Consider the following 20,408-nt stretch of genomic DNA (forward strand, 5'->3'; position numbering starts at 1 on the left):
CTCCTCACTTCTCTCTAAGAATAGAGACGGACGTTGGCTCCGTATTTAAATGAAGAAGAGCAGATATTCCCAAAGATGAGGTTAGAGTGCTTTAACGCTTATAGAGCTACAACATCTCTAAAATTAAACATAGGAGAAATCCATGAAACTTACCTACAGCGATTTATATAATGTGTCTTTAAAATTCATACTTTTGATTATGCGTTGTTATTTATCAGTTTTTATGTTGCTGTAATGCGTTATCAAACTTTATCTTCTCGAGGATTATATAGATTTTTTTTTTTTAAACTTGAGTGCAGTCTAGCATTCAAATATGAAAACATGAAAGATATTACAGTAAAGTCATTAGAACTGATAGTTGGTTCTTTAAAACAAATACAACAATTTTATAAAACATATTAGTGTCTCCAAAAATATTAAGCTTATTATAACATTTTAAATCATTTATATCACGATGGAAAAATATTCCTAGTAGATTTTTATTCTACTTTTGTGGTGGAGGACAGCTGACTGTTATGAGATGTGACAGAGAGGAGACACTGAGGCTCAAGAGCTCGCTCTAGTGGAGCAAATCAGTGCTGTGGTTGAACGTTAGTCTGACATGGAAAGACCGTAGCTTCAAAAGACCTTCCTCTCACTTGTTTTTAGTCCATGTTTTACTATTTGTATTGTACTGTATATTATGCCGTATTCGGTTTATTTCACTTCAAGTCAATTATTTGTAACCCAAGAATTGATTTTGTATACAAAGAACTGATTTATTTCTATGACCGCAGCATTTTTGCCACCAGATGACGGGAGGTCACAATCTTTAAAGTGACATTCATTTGGACACGTTTATATCTTGCATTGTAAAATTTGAAAATGATGTTACTTCGCTGAGAGAGCTCAAATACCGCAACTTAAGAACATCTTAATAGAGACAGGCTGCAAGTTGTATATACAAGTTAAAAATACTGCAGCAGTTTACTGTAGCCTACTATTGCACCTCCCTGAAGCTGGGATTTATGAGAGGCAGATTAAATATTAAATGGTCAAAATTGATGTGTCGGTGGCAGAGAAATCCTGACTTTTAGTTTCTAATAAGCACCACAAACACTGGATAATGAAAAGAGAGTAATGAGGAGAAGAGTAAAAATAAACATAGCTGTAAGTTATATCCAAGTTTGATACTGAATTTATTTTGTTTTTTGGTTTTGTTGTGTTGTGTTGTATGTTCTAAACCGATATCATCAAATGTTTTGTTTTGTCCGACCAACGGTCCAAAAGATAAAAGATATTCAACTTGCTGTAATACAAGAGAAAGAAAAGCAGAAAATCTCCACATTTCAGAAGGTGGAACCAACACATTTTCAGACATTTTTGTCAGAAAATAATAAATTATGAAAATAATTGCAGATTCAATTTGCTGTTGATCGACTAATTGATTAATCAACTAATCACTGCAGCTGTAGTTTATACCCACAATCTGACACATGTTTGATCTATGCCTTCACTTTATTTAGTACACACACAGCCAACATAAACCAACATTTTATGGTCCCATAAATTTGATTATTAAAGAAGTGTGACTAAGATATGCACTCAGTGAGCCATTTTATAGTTCAGTGCACTGTCACGGACAAACTGAGACACTATTTCCAAATGAACTCAGACTTATTTTTAACACTTCTTTCTTCATGTAGCAGGGGTCAGCAGTTAGGTTCAGCCACAGGCAAGTTTTTACTGCAGTTTTCAAAGGGGAGAGGAATTCATTTATTGAAAAATAACTGATTTATAATTGTATTTGTTTTAGGCTTATAACTGAGGACAGGTGTTATTGTTTTTAAGTCAGGGCTAATGGAGAGAAGGTCACTATGTTAATTCTCATTTACCAAAGAATGAATGTGAATGTACTGAATCTTCTATGTTCCTCCATGAGACCTGAGATCTAAATGGTCCACACAACATAAAAAAGTGGCCTCTTTTATGGCTGTATGAAAGATGTGTCCTTATACGTTCAAGAGGAACTACTATTACTGCCTCATGGTTGTTTGCCTCCGCTACTCAGACTAGTTTCACATTACATCCCCGTTTATCCAGAGTCATATAAAATATTAACCATTTGTGTCAAATTCTGTCATATTTGCCGTGTGAAGTCTTGAGTAATGGCTAAAAAGTGTTTTGAGAGGTCACACTGACCTTGACCTTTGACTTCCAAAATCGAATCATTTCATCCTTGAGTCCAAATGAATGTTTGTGCCAAATTTGAAAAAGTTGTCCACAAGAATGGGATGGATGTATGGACAACCTGTAAACAATATGCCTCTGGCGCTGGCTGTCACTGGTGTGGAGTCATACAAAAAAATGAATAAATCAATTGTGTTACCAATAAAAAGATGTTGGTGTTTTCTGTGCTTGATCTTACTAAACAAAAAACTTCATGAATGTTTAAAATGAATCAGATGGGAGCTGATAATAAAATAAAGATCTTTGATAGAACCTTGAAGTAGAACCCATGATGAGCACGTTCAGCAGTCACATTATCACCTGAGACACAATAATGTTCATCCTGGTTGGATCCTGCAGGAAAAGCCTTTGTTTGCCTTCAGCAACCTGACCCGCGTCCTGTCTCTGGTGAAAACAAACCCTCAACCGTTGCAAAACAACAACAACCTATATCCACAATCTACTGTATATCAACAATGTGAACTTCAGTAACTTAAACAGCAAAATCAGAAATATTCTACAGCTCTGAACCTACGCCACAGTTTCAAGTGGAGCCTCAGCTGTACGAAGAACGACGGCTCTGTATCTTAACTGAGCTGAAAAGAAACAAGATTTTCTCATTTGACCTGGAGAAACATTTCATTTTTCAGCGCTGTGCCTCCAGCCTACTTTCCCCCGGTTATGAATTCATATTCAACTGGATCAAAACATGTGATATACTATTGAGTTTTTTTGATCAAAGAGCATTTTATTGATGCTAACAACACAGCACAACAGAAGAGACCAAACTAATTCAAGATTTGTGACTAACAATCATCCTCAGTATCCTGACAGTGTGGAGATGGTTGGGTATCGTTTGCGGTGAGTCATGCACTTGTCTCTCTCGATGAACAGCGAGTGGGTTTTTCGGTTTATATCCTTCTCGAGGGCCATGCGCGACTCCTCCAGGTGGGACAGGGAGCCTCTGGCCTCGCTCAGCTGCTGCTGCAGAGACGCCAGAGTGGCGTCAATCTGCCTCACCTCCCCCTCCAAACTGCAGACACAGGCAGCGAAGAGGCGACGGAGAGACAGAAAGGAGATAGATTGTCAGGTTTGAGGTGAGCTGGACCCAAACGCAGACAATCATGAAGGCTGGAAGGTGGAGTGAAAATACTTTGATAGTGAAAACTGTCCACAACTAAAAGGCTCTTTCAAAAAAAAAAAATTCAGAGCTACATGGTGAGAGCAGCATGACATGCAGGGGACGCTTCATGAAGACACACAGAAACAAAACTGACAGCGACACAGACTTAAATACACAAGGAGGCAAAGGGTAATTGAACAGAGGTGAAACACATTAGGGCGAGGCAAGCAACCACACTGGAGTGAAACAGGACAAAGACAGGAAATGAAAATAACTTGAGAGACACAAAGGAAGTGATTACAAAATGAAATGAGAAAGTCCAAACAAAGAGTCAACAGAAATAGTCCTATCAGGGCAGACCATGACATAGATGTATTTGTGTTGTATGTGTGTTTGTGTGGGTGTGTGTGTGTGTGTCTGTGTGTGTGTGTGTGTGTGCGTGTGTGTGTGTGTGTGTGTGTGTGTGTGTGTGTGTGTGTGTGTGTCTGTGTGTGTGTGTGTGTGTGTGTGTGTGCACCTGAGCTGGGGTTCATCCCTGCAGAGCTCCATGTTGGGTCTGAGTGAGCGGAGGTAAAGTCTGGACTGAGCTACTCTCAGTGGAGCCTCTTTGTTGTGGATGGCCTGCCGTAGAGCCACAATGTTCCTCTCCTGGGTCCCAATCTGCTCCAGGACCTGCACATACACATGATCACGCAACAGACAGTCAATTCATCAACCAATCAATCACTCCATCTGTCTGTCTTTCTGTCTACCTGTGCAAGCCTCATCTCCAGCTGGGTCTTGGCCTCCACCAGCTCCACGCAGCGCTGGCTGAAGGCTCGGTCCACACTGGAGCACTGGGCTCTCAGATCCTCAGTGGTGTCCAGCAGCACTCGCTCCACCAGCGTTCTGACACACACAAACAGCAACAACAGTTACTGAAAACATGACATAATGTGTAACTTTCACACGTTCAACCACAGTGTGCTCTGACCTGAGACTGTTGCTGGCCTGTTCCTCCTGCAGAGCCTTGCTCAGGTTGTCCCGTGTGAACTTTGCCCACGATGTGTGGTTACACACCCTGCAGCAGACCACAGGGGTAGACAGTGTGTTCAGTATAAAGGTTATCGGCACAGTTCCACTTTTTCAGTGGTGAATTTATTTCAAGTATCCTCGCACACAGACTCACTGGTCGTGCATGGTGGCTGAGCTGGGGTGGAGCTGTGTATCTGGACTCATGTTGCTGTATCTGCCGCAGTGCTCGTCAAAGTTGTAGGCCTGGTACTTATCAGACCAGTCCAACTCTAATGTCTGCTTGGACTCTCTGTTCATCCTGACAAACACACACACACACACACACACACACACACACACACACACACACACACACACACACACACACACACACACACACATTATGCAAAGGATGATAATGCTTCTCTCAAACCATAGAAGACATTTCATAAGTGTGGTACACTTCAGGCAGTTTAATTTCCTGTTTACAGGACTGGAGACTCACTTGATCTGAGTGACGACCTGAGCTGTAGTTCTCTTCAGAAGAGCCTGGACGCTCCTGATCAAGTCCACCTCCTACAAAACACACACTCTGGCTTCTGGTTAGTGTCACACTGAGCCCTCTGCTGGTGCTGACCTACTGTTACACTGAGTATTAGACACGTGATCCCATGAATGTTACTGCAATATCATTACTGAAATCTAGTCTTACAGGGCTGCATCTAATGATTGATAATCATTTCACTATTGATTGATCTGATTAATATTTTCTCAATTATTAAAATCTGGTCAATAAAAACATCAGAAAAAAGTGAACAATGTTCATTCACTGTCATGTGAGATGCGGAAAAGCATCAAATTCTTACATTTTAGAAGCTGCAACCATCCAGTGTTTGCCTGAACTGATTTTAAAAATAGTTACACATTAATTTTGTGTTGATTGACTAACTGATGATCATGATAGCTTTATTATTTTAATGGTCCATAGTCCATGAATATTGTTTTTGTGTACTTAATTTAATTGGGTCTGGGATTTACCGTTGGCCTATATTTGTCCTGTTCATGAGGCTATTGATTGTACACAGAATATTCTTTATTTAAGACACTGATGTAGACCACTATTATCTTAACTTTTTGATTACATATTCATGTTTATTTTATTGCCATGCACAGACAGTGATCCTTAGTGCTGCCCAGGACACAAAGCTTCACTAGGCTCGCACCTTACTATACTAACATTTACTATATCACCTTTAGCAGCTCCTCCTCCACGGAGTCACGGACCAGGTCTGGTCCTGGTCTTCTCGCCCTGCAGTTCAGATTATCGGTGGCGATGGCATACGGAGTCTCGGTGGCGTCCAGCGCCTTCTCCAGCCGCGTCTTCAGCGCCAGCAGTGAGTCGGTGTCGGCCAGCAGCTGCTCGATGTGCCGCTGCAGCTCTGACTTCCAGCAGTGGATGTCTTGTAGTCTCTCTCCCAGAAGACGCGTTCCCTCGGCCTGTGTCTGCAAAGTGGCTGCCTCGGTGTCCTGGTACAGAGTTTTAGACTCTCGCTGGATGCTCCGGGCTTCGTAGCGGTCGGAACCGGCCTGTTGGAGGATGGTGTGGTAGTTGGAGAACCACTCGGCTGGTGCGTACTTAGCGGAGCGGTACCCCGCGGTGGCTGAGCCTGAGGACGGCTGCGGGACCTCCGGAGGAGGATTCTTCTCCGGGACCCCCAAAGCCACAGCTCTGCTGTCATAGTGTGGCCGTGACACTAAAACGTCAGAGCTCATGTTTTTGTTAAACAGATTCAGATCTAAAGAAAAAGAAGCATCAGAGGTGCTCAGGTCTCACAGTCATGGAGCTGCTGTATGTTTGTTTGGTGTTGCTTGGTTACTCATGTTGGCAGGATCAGCTCCAGCAGCAGCTTGACTCAGGTGACTGATTATCTAATGAGCTGATGCAGATTAAAAGACAATTCTAGTCATTACACACATGTAACATACACAACAGAACATATCATAATGAAATCATCAGTATTAAAAACGACAACTCAAAATAGATCTACACAAAAAGAAGTGCAGCTGTTGTATTTGGTGCACAGCATGTGTGTTTGTGGCTGTAACCGTGTTTACACTCACAAGAAGATTCAAGAAAGTGTGATATCTAAGCACATATTAACTGTGTGTGATGGTCTGCATTATTGCCACTTAGCAGCCACAGGGAATCAAACGTCAAATTTGCTGACAGACGGTTGAACTGTAGAGATACATTCAGTCCAATACAATAGCAAATACAGCAGAACTGTGCTTGGACAGCTCAAGACCTAAGAGTGATCGTTCCAGCGTTTGAGGGGGCAGGAGATATGACACAGATAAACTGTTGAACATCACTGTTGAAGAAATGAATAAGTGTTTTATGATGTGACAGTGGTAAAGGTTCGTCTTAAACACAGGCCACTGCTAACGACAGGAAGGGGAACCTGTGTCTGTATAAACTTGGTTTGACACATTTCCTCTTTATATGCTTTTTTGTTTCTTGACTTGAGCTTCTGACACCTACAATGAATACAGGACCTATAATGCCATGATCTGGTTGCCGGAGAAACAAAAGAGGGATTTCAAACTAGATTTGTATTTCAGGTCGCCTGAGAATCAGCGGCAGCAAAAGAAACGGTGTGATAATCTGAAGCTGATGAAGATGCTGGTCTGAAAAAGGCATGTTCACGCAGATTGTGAGGCGTATAGTTCTCAGTGTCAAACACACTGCTGTTTGTGGTATTGTCATCTCACTCTTTCTCACATGTGCATAAAGTTGTTTCCACCTACATCAGCTGTACTTTCTGTTTCCTCACAGTAATGTGAAGATGTGGAGCCTCAGATTAAATAAACATAATGATCTTTTTTTCTCTTTTTAATCAAAGTACAAAGGGTCTTTGCCAGATTAGTTTATCTTGCTAATGCCCTATCATGTATTTCTCTTCTCCTTGTTGTACCTCTGCGTTGTTGTTGCAGTCAGTTAGTCAGTTGTTATGTAATGATGATGAGGCTGCTGCTGATAAGACAGATATTTGAATTTTAAATCATTTTTGACGATTTGGGAAATAGAGTAAAACTATTTTTGGATGTTATTGTCTTAGAGCCACCAGTGATCTGCCTTCATGTAAATGTCACCACAGCCGTTTCCAGGAAGTAGCCCAGTCAGTCAGTAGTGTGACATGGAGTGCTCTGCTGTGGCCTGACTGAGAAAAGCTCAGCAAAAGCAATGACATGCATAAAGCTGAGCATGCAAGTTGAGCATACAATACAACATGTGTGAAACTGTCTAGGCTTTATAGTGGACTCTGCTACACATCTATATATCTATATGAAATACCCTAGTACGGACACTTGACAACATAGTTGTCTACATTAACACTAAACTTACTGTCAATTGATGTCATCAAAAGACAAGACTACTGACAAGTACAGTATTGTCTGTTTATCCAATGCCTGATTAAACTTATTTCCCAGTGCCATTAACCATCATTGTTATCCAAACAACCATGTAGCTTGTTGGTCCCTCTGATACAACCCAAAGAGTGCTTCCTGAATTAGCGCCCCTGGTGGCAGGAGATATGCCACAGATAAACTGTTGAACATCACTGTTGAAAAAATAAATAACTGTTTTATGATGTGACGGTGCTAGGGTGAAGATTTGGTTATAGGCAAAAAAACAACAACACAGTCACGCTGAGGGAAACATTATAGTTTGGGTTAAAATAACTTACAGAGTTAAGGTTAGAGGAACTTTGTTGCCACAGTTACAATAATAAACACATGGTTAAAGTTATGAAACAGTCCGAGGACTTTGTCTCCTTAATATAAACGTTGTTTTTGGGGCTTTTGCCAAAAAGACTGATGCTGTCTCAAACAGCCGCTATGTGATGCTTAACATTAAAATGTAACTATGGTGATAAGCTGCTTGAACACACGACAGTCTCATCAAAACACACCAGTGAGTCACATGTAAATGTACACAAGCACACCAAATGTGTATTAATCCACAGCTGAAAATACTGCACTACTTGAGTCTGTTCCCTAGCCCACAGTCCCACTGCGCTGCTTCATTTCTCTTTTGTATTTCTCTTAATCAAGTGTTTCGATGTGATGGCCACAACAATGTGCTGATGACGTTTCCATCACACCAATACTGATGAGATGTTTCAATGACGACTATGAAAACTCTGATGGTGTTTCTCATGGTTTTGTTTATTTTGTTCACAATTATATTCTTAACTTAAATTTGGGTTATTTTCTCCCCTTTTTCTCACAAGGAGTGATATATTAAGCAATGCATTTATATATATAATTATATATATTAATAATATTGAATATATATATATATATTTAATTAATATATATATTATATAAATATCATTAGTAATACTATTAATTATAATAAAGCAACTAAACAATCATAAGGAATGTAGATTCTGTTTAAACACAGTTCAGCTGTCGCAACTGGTGTCAGTGTGGTTGTGCCAGACGTCCTCTGGCTTGGTGAAGTTTTGGTACACAGTCTGCTGGTCTTCACCTGGATTGTCATCGTGATGCAGCACACTCTGTGGCCTAATGGAGCCCATGTCTGCATCTTCTTCCATGTTATAAATCTCAAATAAAAAAATAGAATTAAAACATAAATAAATGAAGAGGAACAGTCACATAGAGGAGAATGGTGGTCCATCAGAAGCATCAGTTAGGTGACACATTTGGCTACAGACTAATTGCACAACCTGGACAGTTTCATTATTATACATATTGTAGCCTCTGGAGGCAACAACAACGGTTTGGACCTGTAGTCATGTTAACTTACAATATTATCCACAATAATTTCTTCGTTGGACCTGTTAATGCTCATGATGACTCTAACTCCTGAAACAACATTGAAAAACAAAGGAAATCATGGCTTATTTTTGCGTATATATATGTGTGTGTGTGTGTGTGTGTGTGTGTGTGTGTGCATGCGAAACATACCATGCACTTTGTTGCATTTGTCTTTACAAACCCTGGCAAGGAAAAATGTCAGGATCAACAACAGTCCAACCAGAACAGCTGGCAGAATGTAAACCAAAATTGAAAAGTGAGCAGCATCTGAAAAAAGAAAAAGCAGAACAAAGTAAAAATACATCTTTCTTAGAAACACACACTGGCAGAGGAATACTCACACATCTATTCTCTAAAGCACACAGCAGCAGATGTACAGTAAGTCACCCCAAACATGCAAACTGTATTCTTGCAGCATTTGGTGGTTTCATGTTCCTCTTTTATTAATGGTTTGTAAGGTTTGTCTTTACCCTGGTGTTGGTCAACTGCACACACACACACACACACACACACACACAGCACACACACACACACACACACCACACACACACACACACACACACACACACACACACACACACACACACACACACAACACACACAAACCACACACACCACACAAACACACGCAACACACACACACACACGCATACACAAACACACACAAACAACACACAACACACAACACACACACCACACACACACACACACACACACACAACACAACACACACACACACACACACACACGCACACAAACACAACACACGACGACCAACAACAAACACACAAACGCCATACCCAAAACTACACACACACACACACACACACACACACACCTTCGACAGGATTTGTTGAGATATATGTTGACTGTGATGTCACAGGCTCCGTGGTGATAATAGAGATCGCGGTGCTTGTCGTCTGTGGAGAAACTGTTGGAGACTGTCAGACACCGATTGATTATCGCAGCTAGAAATCATCAACTAAATAACAAGAAAATCATCCTGTGTTGTAGTTTAGCTTCTGAATGGGGAGTGAAACTATCTATGTATGATGATCAGCAAAGTTTGAATTGCTACAGGGTGTCTGCATGGTTCTGCCATACTCATAATCATGTTATTTCTGCTTGACTGACTTCTTCCCATGATGCCGCTCAGGCTGACTTCACACAGCACCACTCTGTCTGACAGAGTATAAAATGATTTAAGTCCCTAATAACACTGCAACCCTGCATTTCATATTTGTTTTATATTTTATATTTTTTAAGTGTAAAATGTAAAAGATCACCACGACATAATGAGGCTGATCTGTGACCTCTCACCTTTGACTTCCAGCTTAACAGCAGAGAAAACATCCAGGCCATTGTTTCTCTCGACACCACAAAGGAACCACCCAGAATCCTTTTGGGTCAAACTGGTGATGTTCACTGTGAATTTCCCAGACTCCTCGTCACCAGTAAGTGTGAACTTTCCATTGAGTTTTCTGTTAGAGGTGACCACTGCCTGCTGCAGACATATGGAGGGCTGCCTTCCTCTGCAGATGTACTTCAGGTTCTTCTGGTACTTAGAGTCATATGGACAAAGGATGGACACTGAACCTTCCTCATGACTGTGGACTTCGGTGAACTGATCACAGCAGCTGTCTGTCAGTGAGGGAAACTAAATCAGCCACACAACAACCACTACAGCAGAACGTGAAAATCAATCATCAATCATGAAATGTGTTAGGCTACTGTAGAAGTATACAGTAAAAAAAAAAAAAAAAGATCTCAAATAAAGTACATGTACCTGAAAACCTGAAAACTGATTTACTTAGTTGGGAGGAGGAAGTAAACAAAATGGTCTTGATAACCATAATGAAATAATGAATTTACTTGTTTACCTGGCACTACGTCCAGTCTTACTTCAGCAGGGTAGTAATCCAGTCCACTTCTGGTCACCCCACACCAGTATTTCCCAGCATCCACAGAGCTCAGATCAGAGATGGTCGTTGTGAGGACTCGTTTGCTTTTGTCATCAGAGATGGAGTATTTGTTCTTGTTCGCTTGTGTAGTCATAATAAGAACATCACCATTGCCACAGTCATTCCTGCAGAGGTATTTCTCATGAGACTCGTAACCCTCTCCATAGGGGCAGGAAACATTAACATCTCTCCCTTCATATCCAGACACATGGATCACTGGTACTGCACCGCTCACACAGCTCAGAGCTACTGCAAAGAGAAGAAGACATGAAAGAGAAAAAACACCAAGAAACAAGGATTCATTCTTTATAATGTTTTAAAATCTCACATTGACACTGAACAGAGATGCACATTTCATTCTCTCCGTTCTGTATTTCATTATTTTTTTATTTTGTCACATAGACATTAATGCTGACTGTGTTAAAGAAATTGATCATCACAACATCACCAGGACAAAGTGATCCAATAGAAGCTACTTACTGCAGAGGATGAACAGCAGGTTGCGAAGGATCCACATCTTCACATTACACAAGAAAACAGAAACTAAGACGGACGTAGCTGTAAACCATGCTACATGCTGTGTGAACAAGGGAAACACTTTGAGGAAAGTGTTCATAATGTTACCAACATCTCATGGTTAAATGTTCCACCCCTACCATGTGTCAGCAAAACTTCAGTTCCACATTTGTGTCAACAGAATTTGATCAACAAATCAACACATTTATCAACCAGTTATCATTTTCTTTCTGTGGCAAAAAAACAGCAATGAGGTGTTTATATGTTGTGCATATGGTTGTATGATTTTTATATGATCCACTTCACAGTCTTTATAAAGTGCAATAAAAGAAAATGTTAATCAAAATACATTGTAAGATGCCAGAGAATCAAAAGCTTCTGAGCTTTGAGACTTTTATTCAAGTTTGTGACTTGTTTATCAAATTGTAAATGACTTGTCCCGTCCTCCATGATGTGACTTTGGTCACTTCCATCTGGAGAGTGCTCTAAAGTCCTCAGGAACCTATCTTCAGTAACAGAATGTACTGAATCCTCATCACGCTACATTTGGGCCATCAGCTTCTCTGTGAAAGCCACAACCCAAAAAACCCTAAAACACCTTGACTACAGACACTGTGACAAAGGTAGAAACATCATTTCCAAATCCTTTTGTGCTGCTTTCTCTCTCTCTGTGAGGATCACATAAATCTATAGCATGTATACTGCACATTCAGTTCAAATCATGGTTGATCAGACCTGATGGCCACTAACAATGTGCTGTTATTCTTGTATGTATTTTTATATAATACAAACACTTGTTTTAATCAACAGTTTTTGTTTATTTATTCAACTTTACAAAAGCTACATTAATTCTGCTTTAGCTCATTGTGTACATTGAGTTGATACAGTTATCCACAAACATGTTATTACGCTGAAGGGAAATGTAAAAGCTGCAGAGTAAAAATAAGAGCAAAAGCAATCAACGTGTGGTGAAGCACCATAATCGTAGAGCCCTTCATAGCTTCTGGCCAGACATTAAACAGGTTGCACTGTGTCAGGCCGAGACTCGAAGCAGGACTCAGATGCAGAGATATTGAATAACAAAAGGCTTTTATTGAATTCACCGGAGAACTCAGACAGAGTGACAAACAAATGGCTATAAAAACCTAGACACTAACTCTGAAAACTGAGAAACAAAAAACTCTCCAGGAGGAGGAAAAAACTCTAATCAAAAGAAACAAATCGAGAAACACAAAACGCTCCGAATGGAGGAAAACCGAAGGACTATGAATCTAATCTATGGAAGAACAAACAAACAAAAAATCACTCTTAAAGAGGAAAAATCAAAAGGACTAGAAATCTAAACTATGGAAATAATTAACAAACAAAAAATCACTCGTTAACGAGGAAAAACAAAGGGCTATGAACTTTAGCTATTGGAAAATTTACAAACAAAAAATCACTCGTCACGAGGAACATACGGCTTACTATGGCGATGGCTGTGGACATGGATCAAGGCTCTGGTGCAGGACAAGGACGAAGACACTCTGGCACAAGACAAGGGGAACACAGACTATTTAAACACATGGAGGGAAATAGGGAACAGGTGGAAACACTTAGGGCAATCAGACTGAGACACATGAGGAAGGGCAAGTGACCTGAAACGAGAGGAGAATTACTTTTCAAAATAAACCAGGAAATGACAGGACAAAACAAACCCAAGACAAGACAACCTCACCACGGCGCGACACACTGCAGTTACACGTGATTATTTATATCTTATTTCTTAATATTGTTGATATAAACAGGATGATTTGAAGACAATAATTTGGGGAGAAATGTCACCCCAAAATACAAGTTTTGACTACAGCCATGCATACTGGTCAGGTCCTGTATTCACTGTTGTATTGACAGACAGAGTAGATGTCTTCTGTCACACTGAGGCTTTGGTACACACTAGTTTGATCTTCAGCTGCTTTATCATCTGTGTGACAGGCGCTCTGCTGCTTTGAGCCACAGACATCTTCTGGATTTTCATATATCTAAAAAAAAAGAATAACACATGATTAGATGATCAGGCAGTGCTACACAGAGGAGCTCTGTATGCTGCACTTCTCTCTCTAATATCTAAATATTAAAAATTATAAACACTGGACTGTGGGTTTCTTGATTTGTGTTTGATCCAGAAGTTGATATCCGCACATCTACGATCCAGACTGGCATGAAAGTTTGCATGAAATAGGAAAGTGTTGTAGTCCCACTGACTTTTCATTTAGCATCAGGTGAAAAATTTTAATTGCGTCTCAGACAAATCAAAATCTACAGGTAGAAATTTACTGAGCGCATTAATGTTTCCATGAGGATGAATGTTTTCCGTTTCAGACAGACATTATCAGGTCTGTTGACCTGTAGCTCTCCTGTAATCTAACAGACAATGAAAACTTTCAGGGCACATTCACAGTTTTGAGGTTTTACAGATAAGAACCTTTGTAATTTTACATAATGTGATGCCATCGTTTTCTCACAGTGATCTTTCCATATTGTAACGAGTTGTGGCCACTTTGAAGTCTGTGGAAAAGCAGATGAATCAGTTTGTTGTGACTTTTGTTTTAGTCATGTTTTCTTACATTATCCACGCCCCTCATTTCTTCTGCTTCAGCCATCTCTGGTATGTTTCTGTTCATGCTGACGTCAGGTCCTGGAGACACACAGGCACACAGCACAACACACTGAGTCACAGCCATGTGTGAACCAACGTGTGTGTTTGTGCGTGTTGTGTTGTAATGTATACCTTTTGCTTTGCATTTGTAAACTATGACCACGGAAAATGTCAGTATCACGATCAGCAGCACAGCAGGCACGATGTAAACCACCATGTTAATGGGTGTAACATCTGAAAAGACACAGAACAGAGTGAAACTCACACACACACACACACACACACCCACACACACACGCACACACACACACACACACACACCCACACACACACGCACACACACACACACACACACACCCACACACACACGCACACACACACACACACACACACCCACACACACACGCACACACACACACACACACACACCCACACACACACGCACACACACACACACACACACACAGCTTCGACAGGATTTGTTGAGATATATGTTGACTGTGATGTGACAGGCTCCGTGGTGATAATAGAGATTGCGGTGCTTGTCGTCTGTGGAGAAACTGGCAGAAATAATGATTCTTAGGATTTTTTTCACTGCAACATGACAAAGTTGATCTGTGACCTCTCACCTTTGACTTCCAGCTTAACAGCAGAGAAAACATCCAGGCCATTGTTTCTCTCGACACCACAAAGGAACCACCCAGAATCCATTTGGGTCAAACTGGTGATGTTCACTGTGAATTTCCCAGACTCCTCGTCACCAGTAAGTGTGAACTTTCCATTGAGTTTTCTGTTAGAGGTGACCACTGCCTGCTGCAGACATATGGAGGGCTGCCTTCCTCTGCAGATGTACTTCAGGTTGTTCTGGTACTTAGAGTCATATGGACAAGGGATGGACACTGAACCTTCCTCATGACTGTGGACTTCGGTGAACTGATCACAGCAGCTGTCTGTCAGTGAGGGAAACTAAATCAGCCACACAACAACCACTACAGCAGAACGTGAAAATCAATCATCAAATGACATGAATAAGGTTTTATATTCAGCTCATTGTTTGATGTTTTCTGGTTCCTCCACATAATAAATAAGCAGTAATAATTAAATAAGTACAGTCAGTTTACAGTAAAACATTCAGGTGATCCTGTTCTATTTTCTTCAGTCAAAAGCCACCTCTAATAATCATTGTCTTCACAAACTATTTATTTTTATTTTGTTTGTTTGTTTACCTGGCACTACGTCCAGTCTTACTTCAGCAGGGTAGTGATCCAGTCCAAATATGGTCACCCCACACCAGTATTTCCCAGCATCCACAGAGCTCAGATCAGAGATGGTCGTTGTGAGGACTTGTTTGTTTTTGTTGTCAGAGATGGAGTATTTGTTCTTGTTCGCTTGTGGAGTCCCAATAAGAACATCACTATTGCCACAGTCATTCCTGCAGAAGTATTTCTCATCAGTCTGATAACGAGCTTCATAGGGGCAGGAAACATTAACATCTCTCCCTTCATATCCAGACACATGGATCACTGGTGCTGCACCGCTCACACAGCTCAGAGCTACTGCAAAGAGAAGAAGACATGAAATAAATAAAAAAAACACTGCTGGAAACACATCTTCATCCACTGTAACTTGTAGTTGTTTTCAGTTACAGTAAACTGCAGGTCACAGATGTGTGTATTTACTGTAACACAGAACACATCTGTTGTAATGTCTTCATTCATGATCATTGTCACTCTTTAAGTTTAATTTACAAGACAAATTGACAGATATACAGTACATTTGTTGTTTTGTACAGTGTGTGACATTTTTCCTTCTTTTCGCATCTTAAACTGATCATAATAAAAAACAAAGAACTTACTGCAGAGGATGGACAGCAGGGTTTGAAGGCTCCACATCGTCATATTACTGCAAAGAAACAGACACTGCAGCTGATGTGGTTTTAAATAATTCATGCTACTGTGTGAATGTGGGAACAGATTGTTCACACGAACAACAGTGTATATAAAATGTTACAGTTTTTTTTCCGATTGCTAACATGCATTGGTCAAAACTGAAGTCACATTGTCAAAACTCTTCACAGTCAGTGAAACAGAAATCTATGTGGACCAAACTGTGAATCATTTTTCATTGCTTTCACACAAAATGCATTCGATGACCACATCTTCCAAAATCCATGAACTATTTTCTCGTTCATACTCCACCACCAGCTAAACACTATATCTTTGCAGGGCATTTTTCAAATGCTAACGCACTGTTTTCAAAACTGTTAAAAAAAACATGCAAAACAGAATGATGGGCAATTTCATGCATTTCTGCAGTAACCATATTGAAATATATAGAAAATCTGAGAAGAATATTTAGAATAAAGTGAAAATGATAATCATTCCAAACACAGCTGATTGCAAGTTTAATTTGAAGCAGAAACAGTGAATGTGTGAAAGAACTCTGGTATCGATATGTCCAGGAAAGATGTCTGTTCAATAACCAAACAGGGTACATACACAGTTATGCATATACTGTAAAACAGTGGATTTACTGTATTTTATAGAGTAATGGAAATGGAGACCAGGCAAACTGCACATACATTCATCTTTGTGGATGAAGCTGGATTCAACCAGGAAAAAACTCGAACCCTCACAGTACTGTATAGTATGAGTTATTACACTATACATCTTGATGATTTTTTTTTTTTGTAGTTATTATTGCAGCCCTGGAATTTAAGGAATTAGTTCTTTTTGTGTTTCTAAATTACTAAATGCGAGGATACAGAAAATAAAGGACATTGAAGCAAATTTCTGCATTTCTGATTTATATACTTTAGTACAGTCAATAAAGTGAAAAGGTGTTCTTATTCTATAATGAAATACTGATTTATGTGAAATCTGATTAAAACATCAAAAGTGAAAGTTAATAGTTTATGTGATGCTCCCTTTTGCTCGTGTTTTTTTGAGTCAGTGTGTTATGGGTGACAGTGGATGCTTCCTGAGCGAGAATTGTTGTCAGCGTTATGGTTGAACAAGCTTATTTTGAGACATGTATGAAGTGTTCTGGTGGTTTGAGTGAGTTTTCGAAGTGAGATTAACTGTTTGGCCAAGATGCTTTTTGGTAATGCAGACTGCATGAAGCGTTTTGAAAAAGTGGCTTCAGTCATGACCAGTGCTTGTTAGCAATTGAAAAAAACTGTAAGAATGTCAATGCGTGCTAATTAAAACACCTACGTGATGTGTCAGAAAATGCTGGATATGTTGAAGTCTCTCTGAGAGAACATCAGACTGACTGAATGACTGAATCATTTCATATGATTTCTTCATATAAAGATATATTTTAAATATTTTAGAGCTTGTATTTCATGTGTTGTTTCCTTTGGTAGATTTTTATAAAGTGAGAGAGTTAATACAGTCTTCAGTAACTTGTGTAACTCACTGTTGAAATATGTTTTAAACATTGGACAACAATAGTTTCAAAACTCTAAAAAGAGGAACAGTGTGTGTGAGCCATCATGTCATTGACACTGGATATCCAAAGGGTTAATGACCACAGAGGAAACTGAAATCTAACTACTTCCAAGAAGTATCCTCTAAATAACAATTACCATTTGGTCTTATGTGTATGTGCCTGCACAATCAGTGAACAAAAAATATCCAAAAAGTTTTTAAATGAATGCACAGGGAGTCCATTTTGGACTCATTCATACTTAATAATGATTCTTCTGTCTGTAGGATCATACAGTGTCATTCTGAATTTAGTGTAATGTTAAAAGATCACCAGCAGAGGTCCAACTGTGTGTTTTGAACGAAGTGGACCGCTACATTTTCAGAAAACTGTGGTTGCGTGTGTGCATGTGTGCGTGTGTGTGCATGCGTGTGTGTGCGTGCATGTGTGTGTGCGTGTGTGTGTGTGTGTGCGTGCATGCGTGTGTGTGCGTGTGTTTGTTTTTATGTCCCATTTATAGAGTGAACAAAAAACAGTATCTATGAATTGTTTTAATGATGATTATGATTCATAAAGACATGGTTTTGTTTATTTATTCACTTTTACCAAAGGCACATACATGTAGGTAACTTATATTTGGGGTATTTAGCTGAAATTGCCATTCTCAATTTCTTACAAGGAGTGCAGGTATGTTAAACTATTTGTTATGCTAACAGTCAGCAATCAGGATGAGAGTAATGGTGAAAACAAAAGTGTCAAATCAATGAAAGCAATTAATATGCAGGTTCTGAATATGTCTGATGGTAATTAAAAAAACAATCTGGACATATAAGCTGTCAGAGGGCAGTGTGACTATATGTTGGAAAGTTGTAAATGTTAAAGAAAAACAAACAGGGTAACTTGTGTACAAATGCAGCACAACATTTCAAGGTTATCTTTTATCTCTTATTGCCTTTACTGAGAAATTCATTACAGTAGATGTCTTCTGTTGTGGTGTAGTTTTGATACACAGAGTCTTGTTGGTCTTCTGTGTCATCATAGTGGCGATAGTTGCTCTGCTGTTTGGAGGTCGACACCTTTGAGCACACCATGACTTCCTCATTTGCATAAATCTAAAAAAGAGCCAACAGACAACGAACATATGAGAGGACGACTTTACTCATTAAATCACTATTCATATTTTTTGAAGAAAAGAATCAGTAATTAAACGTTTCCCTTTTCGAGAGTCTAAAAATGTCATAATTATCACTTATCCATAAATGTTTCAATTAACAACCACCACAACATCAACCATGAAATTTCATGTATATGTTTGTGCAACCAGACAAACTATCATGTTTTGTTGACCCCCCCTGACCTTTCATCAGGCAAATATGTCCACATGTGCCTGATTAAAATCCAAATCTAAAGGATACATTCAAGAGGATAAACCTCTTCAGTTTTGAGTTTTTCTCAGCTCACCCCACTGAGCTCATTAATCTAACAGATACACAAAGAGGCAGACTGCAGTTACATTTGCTGAGCACATTCATAGTTTCAAGGGTATAAACCCTTTTGATTTTGATGATCCCACAGTCTTTCCGGTTGTACCGCCCTAAAAACACCCACTTATTTAGCCCCATGAATAGTGACATCATCAGTGAGTAGTTCTGCCCAACACATTTATAATGTGGATTGTAAAGAACAACAAGGCTTTGGACTTTTGCTTTCTTACATCTTCACCGATCACTTCCTCTACGTCTGCCTGCTTGATTACGTTTTGGTTCACGTTGACTCCAGCTCCTGGAAACACACAACCCAAGAAAAGGTTAGGCTACACAATTAGTTTGCATGTATTTGTATGTTTGTTTGCTTGTGGGTGCACAGTTCTGTGCATGTGTTTGTATGTAAAACTTACCTTTCACTTTGTAACATTTGTATTTACAAAGTAGGACCAGGGCAAGTATCAATATGAGCAGCAGTACAGTGGGCACAATGAAAACCACGGGGTGTAAGAGTGAAGTCACTAAAAAAACACACACAGAGAACAGAATAGAACACACGCCTTCTGAAAACACACATCGGCAGCACAACCCTTGATCTGTTATCACAATCTTAAGTGCAGCAGAAATAGCAACACACATCGTAGCTGTTGCCTCACAGCAATTGATGCTTTCATGTTCCCTTTTTTTTAATAATAGCATTGCATGTTCTGACACACACACACACACACACACACACACACAGACTATTGGTCATTTAGGAGGATATTTCCTTTCCTTACATTCACTCCCTGAAGACTTACCCAAACGGTAACCATAACAACTACATCAACCATAACTTTAACCAAACCAAGTGTTAAGCTTAACATTGTTTACATTGTGGGGAATATGCCATGGTCACAATTACCAGCTGCGACAGCATGACTGGTATTAATTTCACCTTGCGAATCTGTGTGTGTGTTTGTGTGTGTGTGTGTGTGTGTGTGACTCCCTGAAGACTTACCCAAACGGTAACCATAACAACTACATCAACCATAACTTTAACCAAACCAAGTGTTAAGCTTAACATTGTTTACATTGTGGGGAATATGCCATGGTCACAATTACCAGCTGCGACAGCATGACTGGTATTAATTTCACCTTGCGAATCTGTGTGTGTGTTTGTGTGTGTGTGTGTGTGTGTGTGTGTGTGTGTGTGTGTGTGGGGGTGTGGG

At 39.8% G+C, this 20,408-nt stretch overlaps 4 protein-coding genes across 7 annotated transcripts in view; all 4 read right to left on the minus strand.

Annotated features, from left to right (window-relative positions):
• Positions 1-2,969: 2,969 nt before the first annotated feature.
• tekt4 (tektin 4) lies at positions 2,970-6,097 on the minus strand. The gene is made up of 7 exons (XM_022755683.1): positions 5,576-6,097; positions 4,830-4,900; positions 4,500-4,643; positions 4,305-4,391; positions 4,084-4,219; positions 3,849-4,003; positions 2,970-3,241 (listed from the first exon to the last, which is right to left on the minus strand). Exons 1-7 carry the CDS (start codon positions 6,095-6,097, stop codon positions 3,028-3,030), a joined length of 1,329 nt encoding a protein of 442 aa, XP_022611404.1. The 3' UTR covers positions 2,970-3,027.
• Positions 6,098-8,760: 2,663 nt separating this feature from the next.
• LOC111229379 (polymeric immunoglobulin receptor-like) lies at positions 8,761-11,721 on the minus strand. 2 transcript variants are annotated; one of them, XM_022755694.1, is made up of 7 exons: positions 11,611-11,721; positions 11,050-11,376; positions 10,490-10,810; positions 10,008-10,100; positions 9,320-9,436; positions 9,159-9,217; positions 8,761-8,955 (listed from the first exon to the last, which is right to left on the minus strand). In XM_022755694.1, exons 1-7 carry the CDS (start codon positions 11,645-11,647, stop codon positions 8,794-8,796), a joined length of 1,116 nt encoding a protein of 371 aa, XP_022611415.1. In that variant the 5' UTR covers positions 11,648-11,721; the 3' UTR covers positions 8,761-8,793. The 2 variants fall into 2 exon arrangements, with proteins under 2 accessions (XP_022611415.1, XP_022611414.1); XM_022755693.1 differs by having other exon boundaries at positions 11,050-11,379.
• Positions 11,722-13,381: 1,660 nt separating this feature from the next.
• LOC111229455 (polymeric immunoglobulin receptor-like) lies at positions 13,382-16,176 on the minus strand. Its single transcript, XM_022755787.1, has 7 exons — positions 16,140-16,176; positions 15,511-15,840; positions 14,914-15,234; positions 14,754-14,844; positions 14,417-14,520; positions 14,253-14,323; positions 13,382-13,667 (listed from the first exon to the last, which is right to left on the minus strand). The coding sequence occupies exons 1-7, from the start codon at positions 16,174-16,176 to the stop codon at positions 13,509-13,511; spliced, it is 1,113 nt and encodes a 370-aa protein (XP_022611508.1). The 3' UTR covers positions 13,382-13,508.
• A 2,103-nt stretch (positions 16,177-18,279) lies between these two features.
• LOC111229335 (polymeric immunoglobulin receptor-like) overlaps positions 18,280-20,408 on the minus strand; it is a 5,467-nt gene continuing 3,338 nt past the window's right edge. For all 3 annotated transcript variants that reach the window (XM_022755625.1, XM_022755623.1, XM_022755624.1), the window contains 3 exons: positions 19,611-19,718; positions 19,428-19,495; positions 18,280-18,825 (listed from right to left, as the gene is read on the minus strand). In XM_022755625.1, coding sequence (XP_022611346.1) covers positions 18,652-18,825; positions 19,428-19,495; positions 19,611-19,718 — 350 coding nt within the window. In that variant the 3' untranslated portion in view covers positions 18,280-18,651. The remainder of the gene's footprint in view (positions 18,826-19,427; positions 19,496-19,610; positions 19,719-20,408) is intronic.

Source organism: Seriola dumerili, unplaced genomic scaffold (assembly GCF_002260705.1).
Source record: "Seriola dumerili isolate Sdu_G_001 unplaced genomic scaffold, Sdu_1.0 BDQW01000230.1, whole genome shotgun sequence".
NCBI classification, from domain to species: domain Eukaryota; kingdom Metazoa; phylum Chordata; class Actinopteri; order Carangiformes; family Carangidae; genus Seriola; species Seriola dumerili.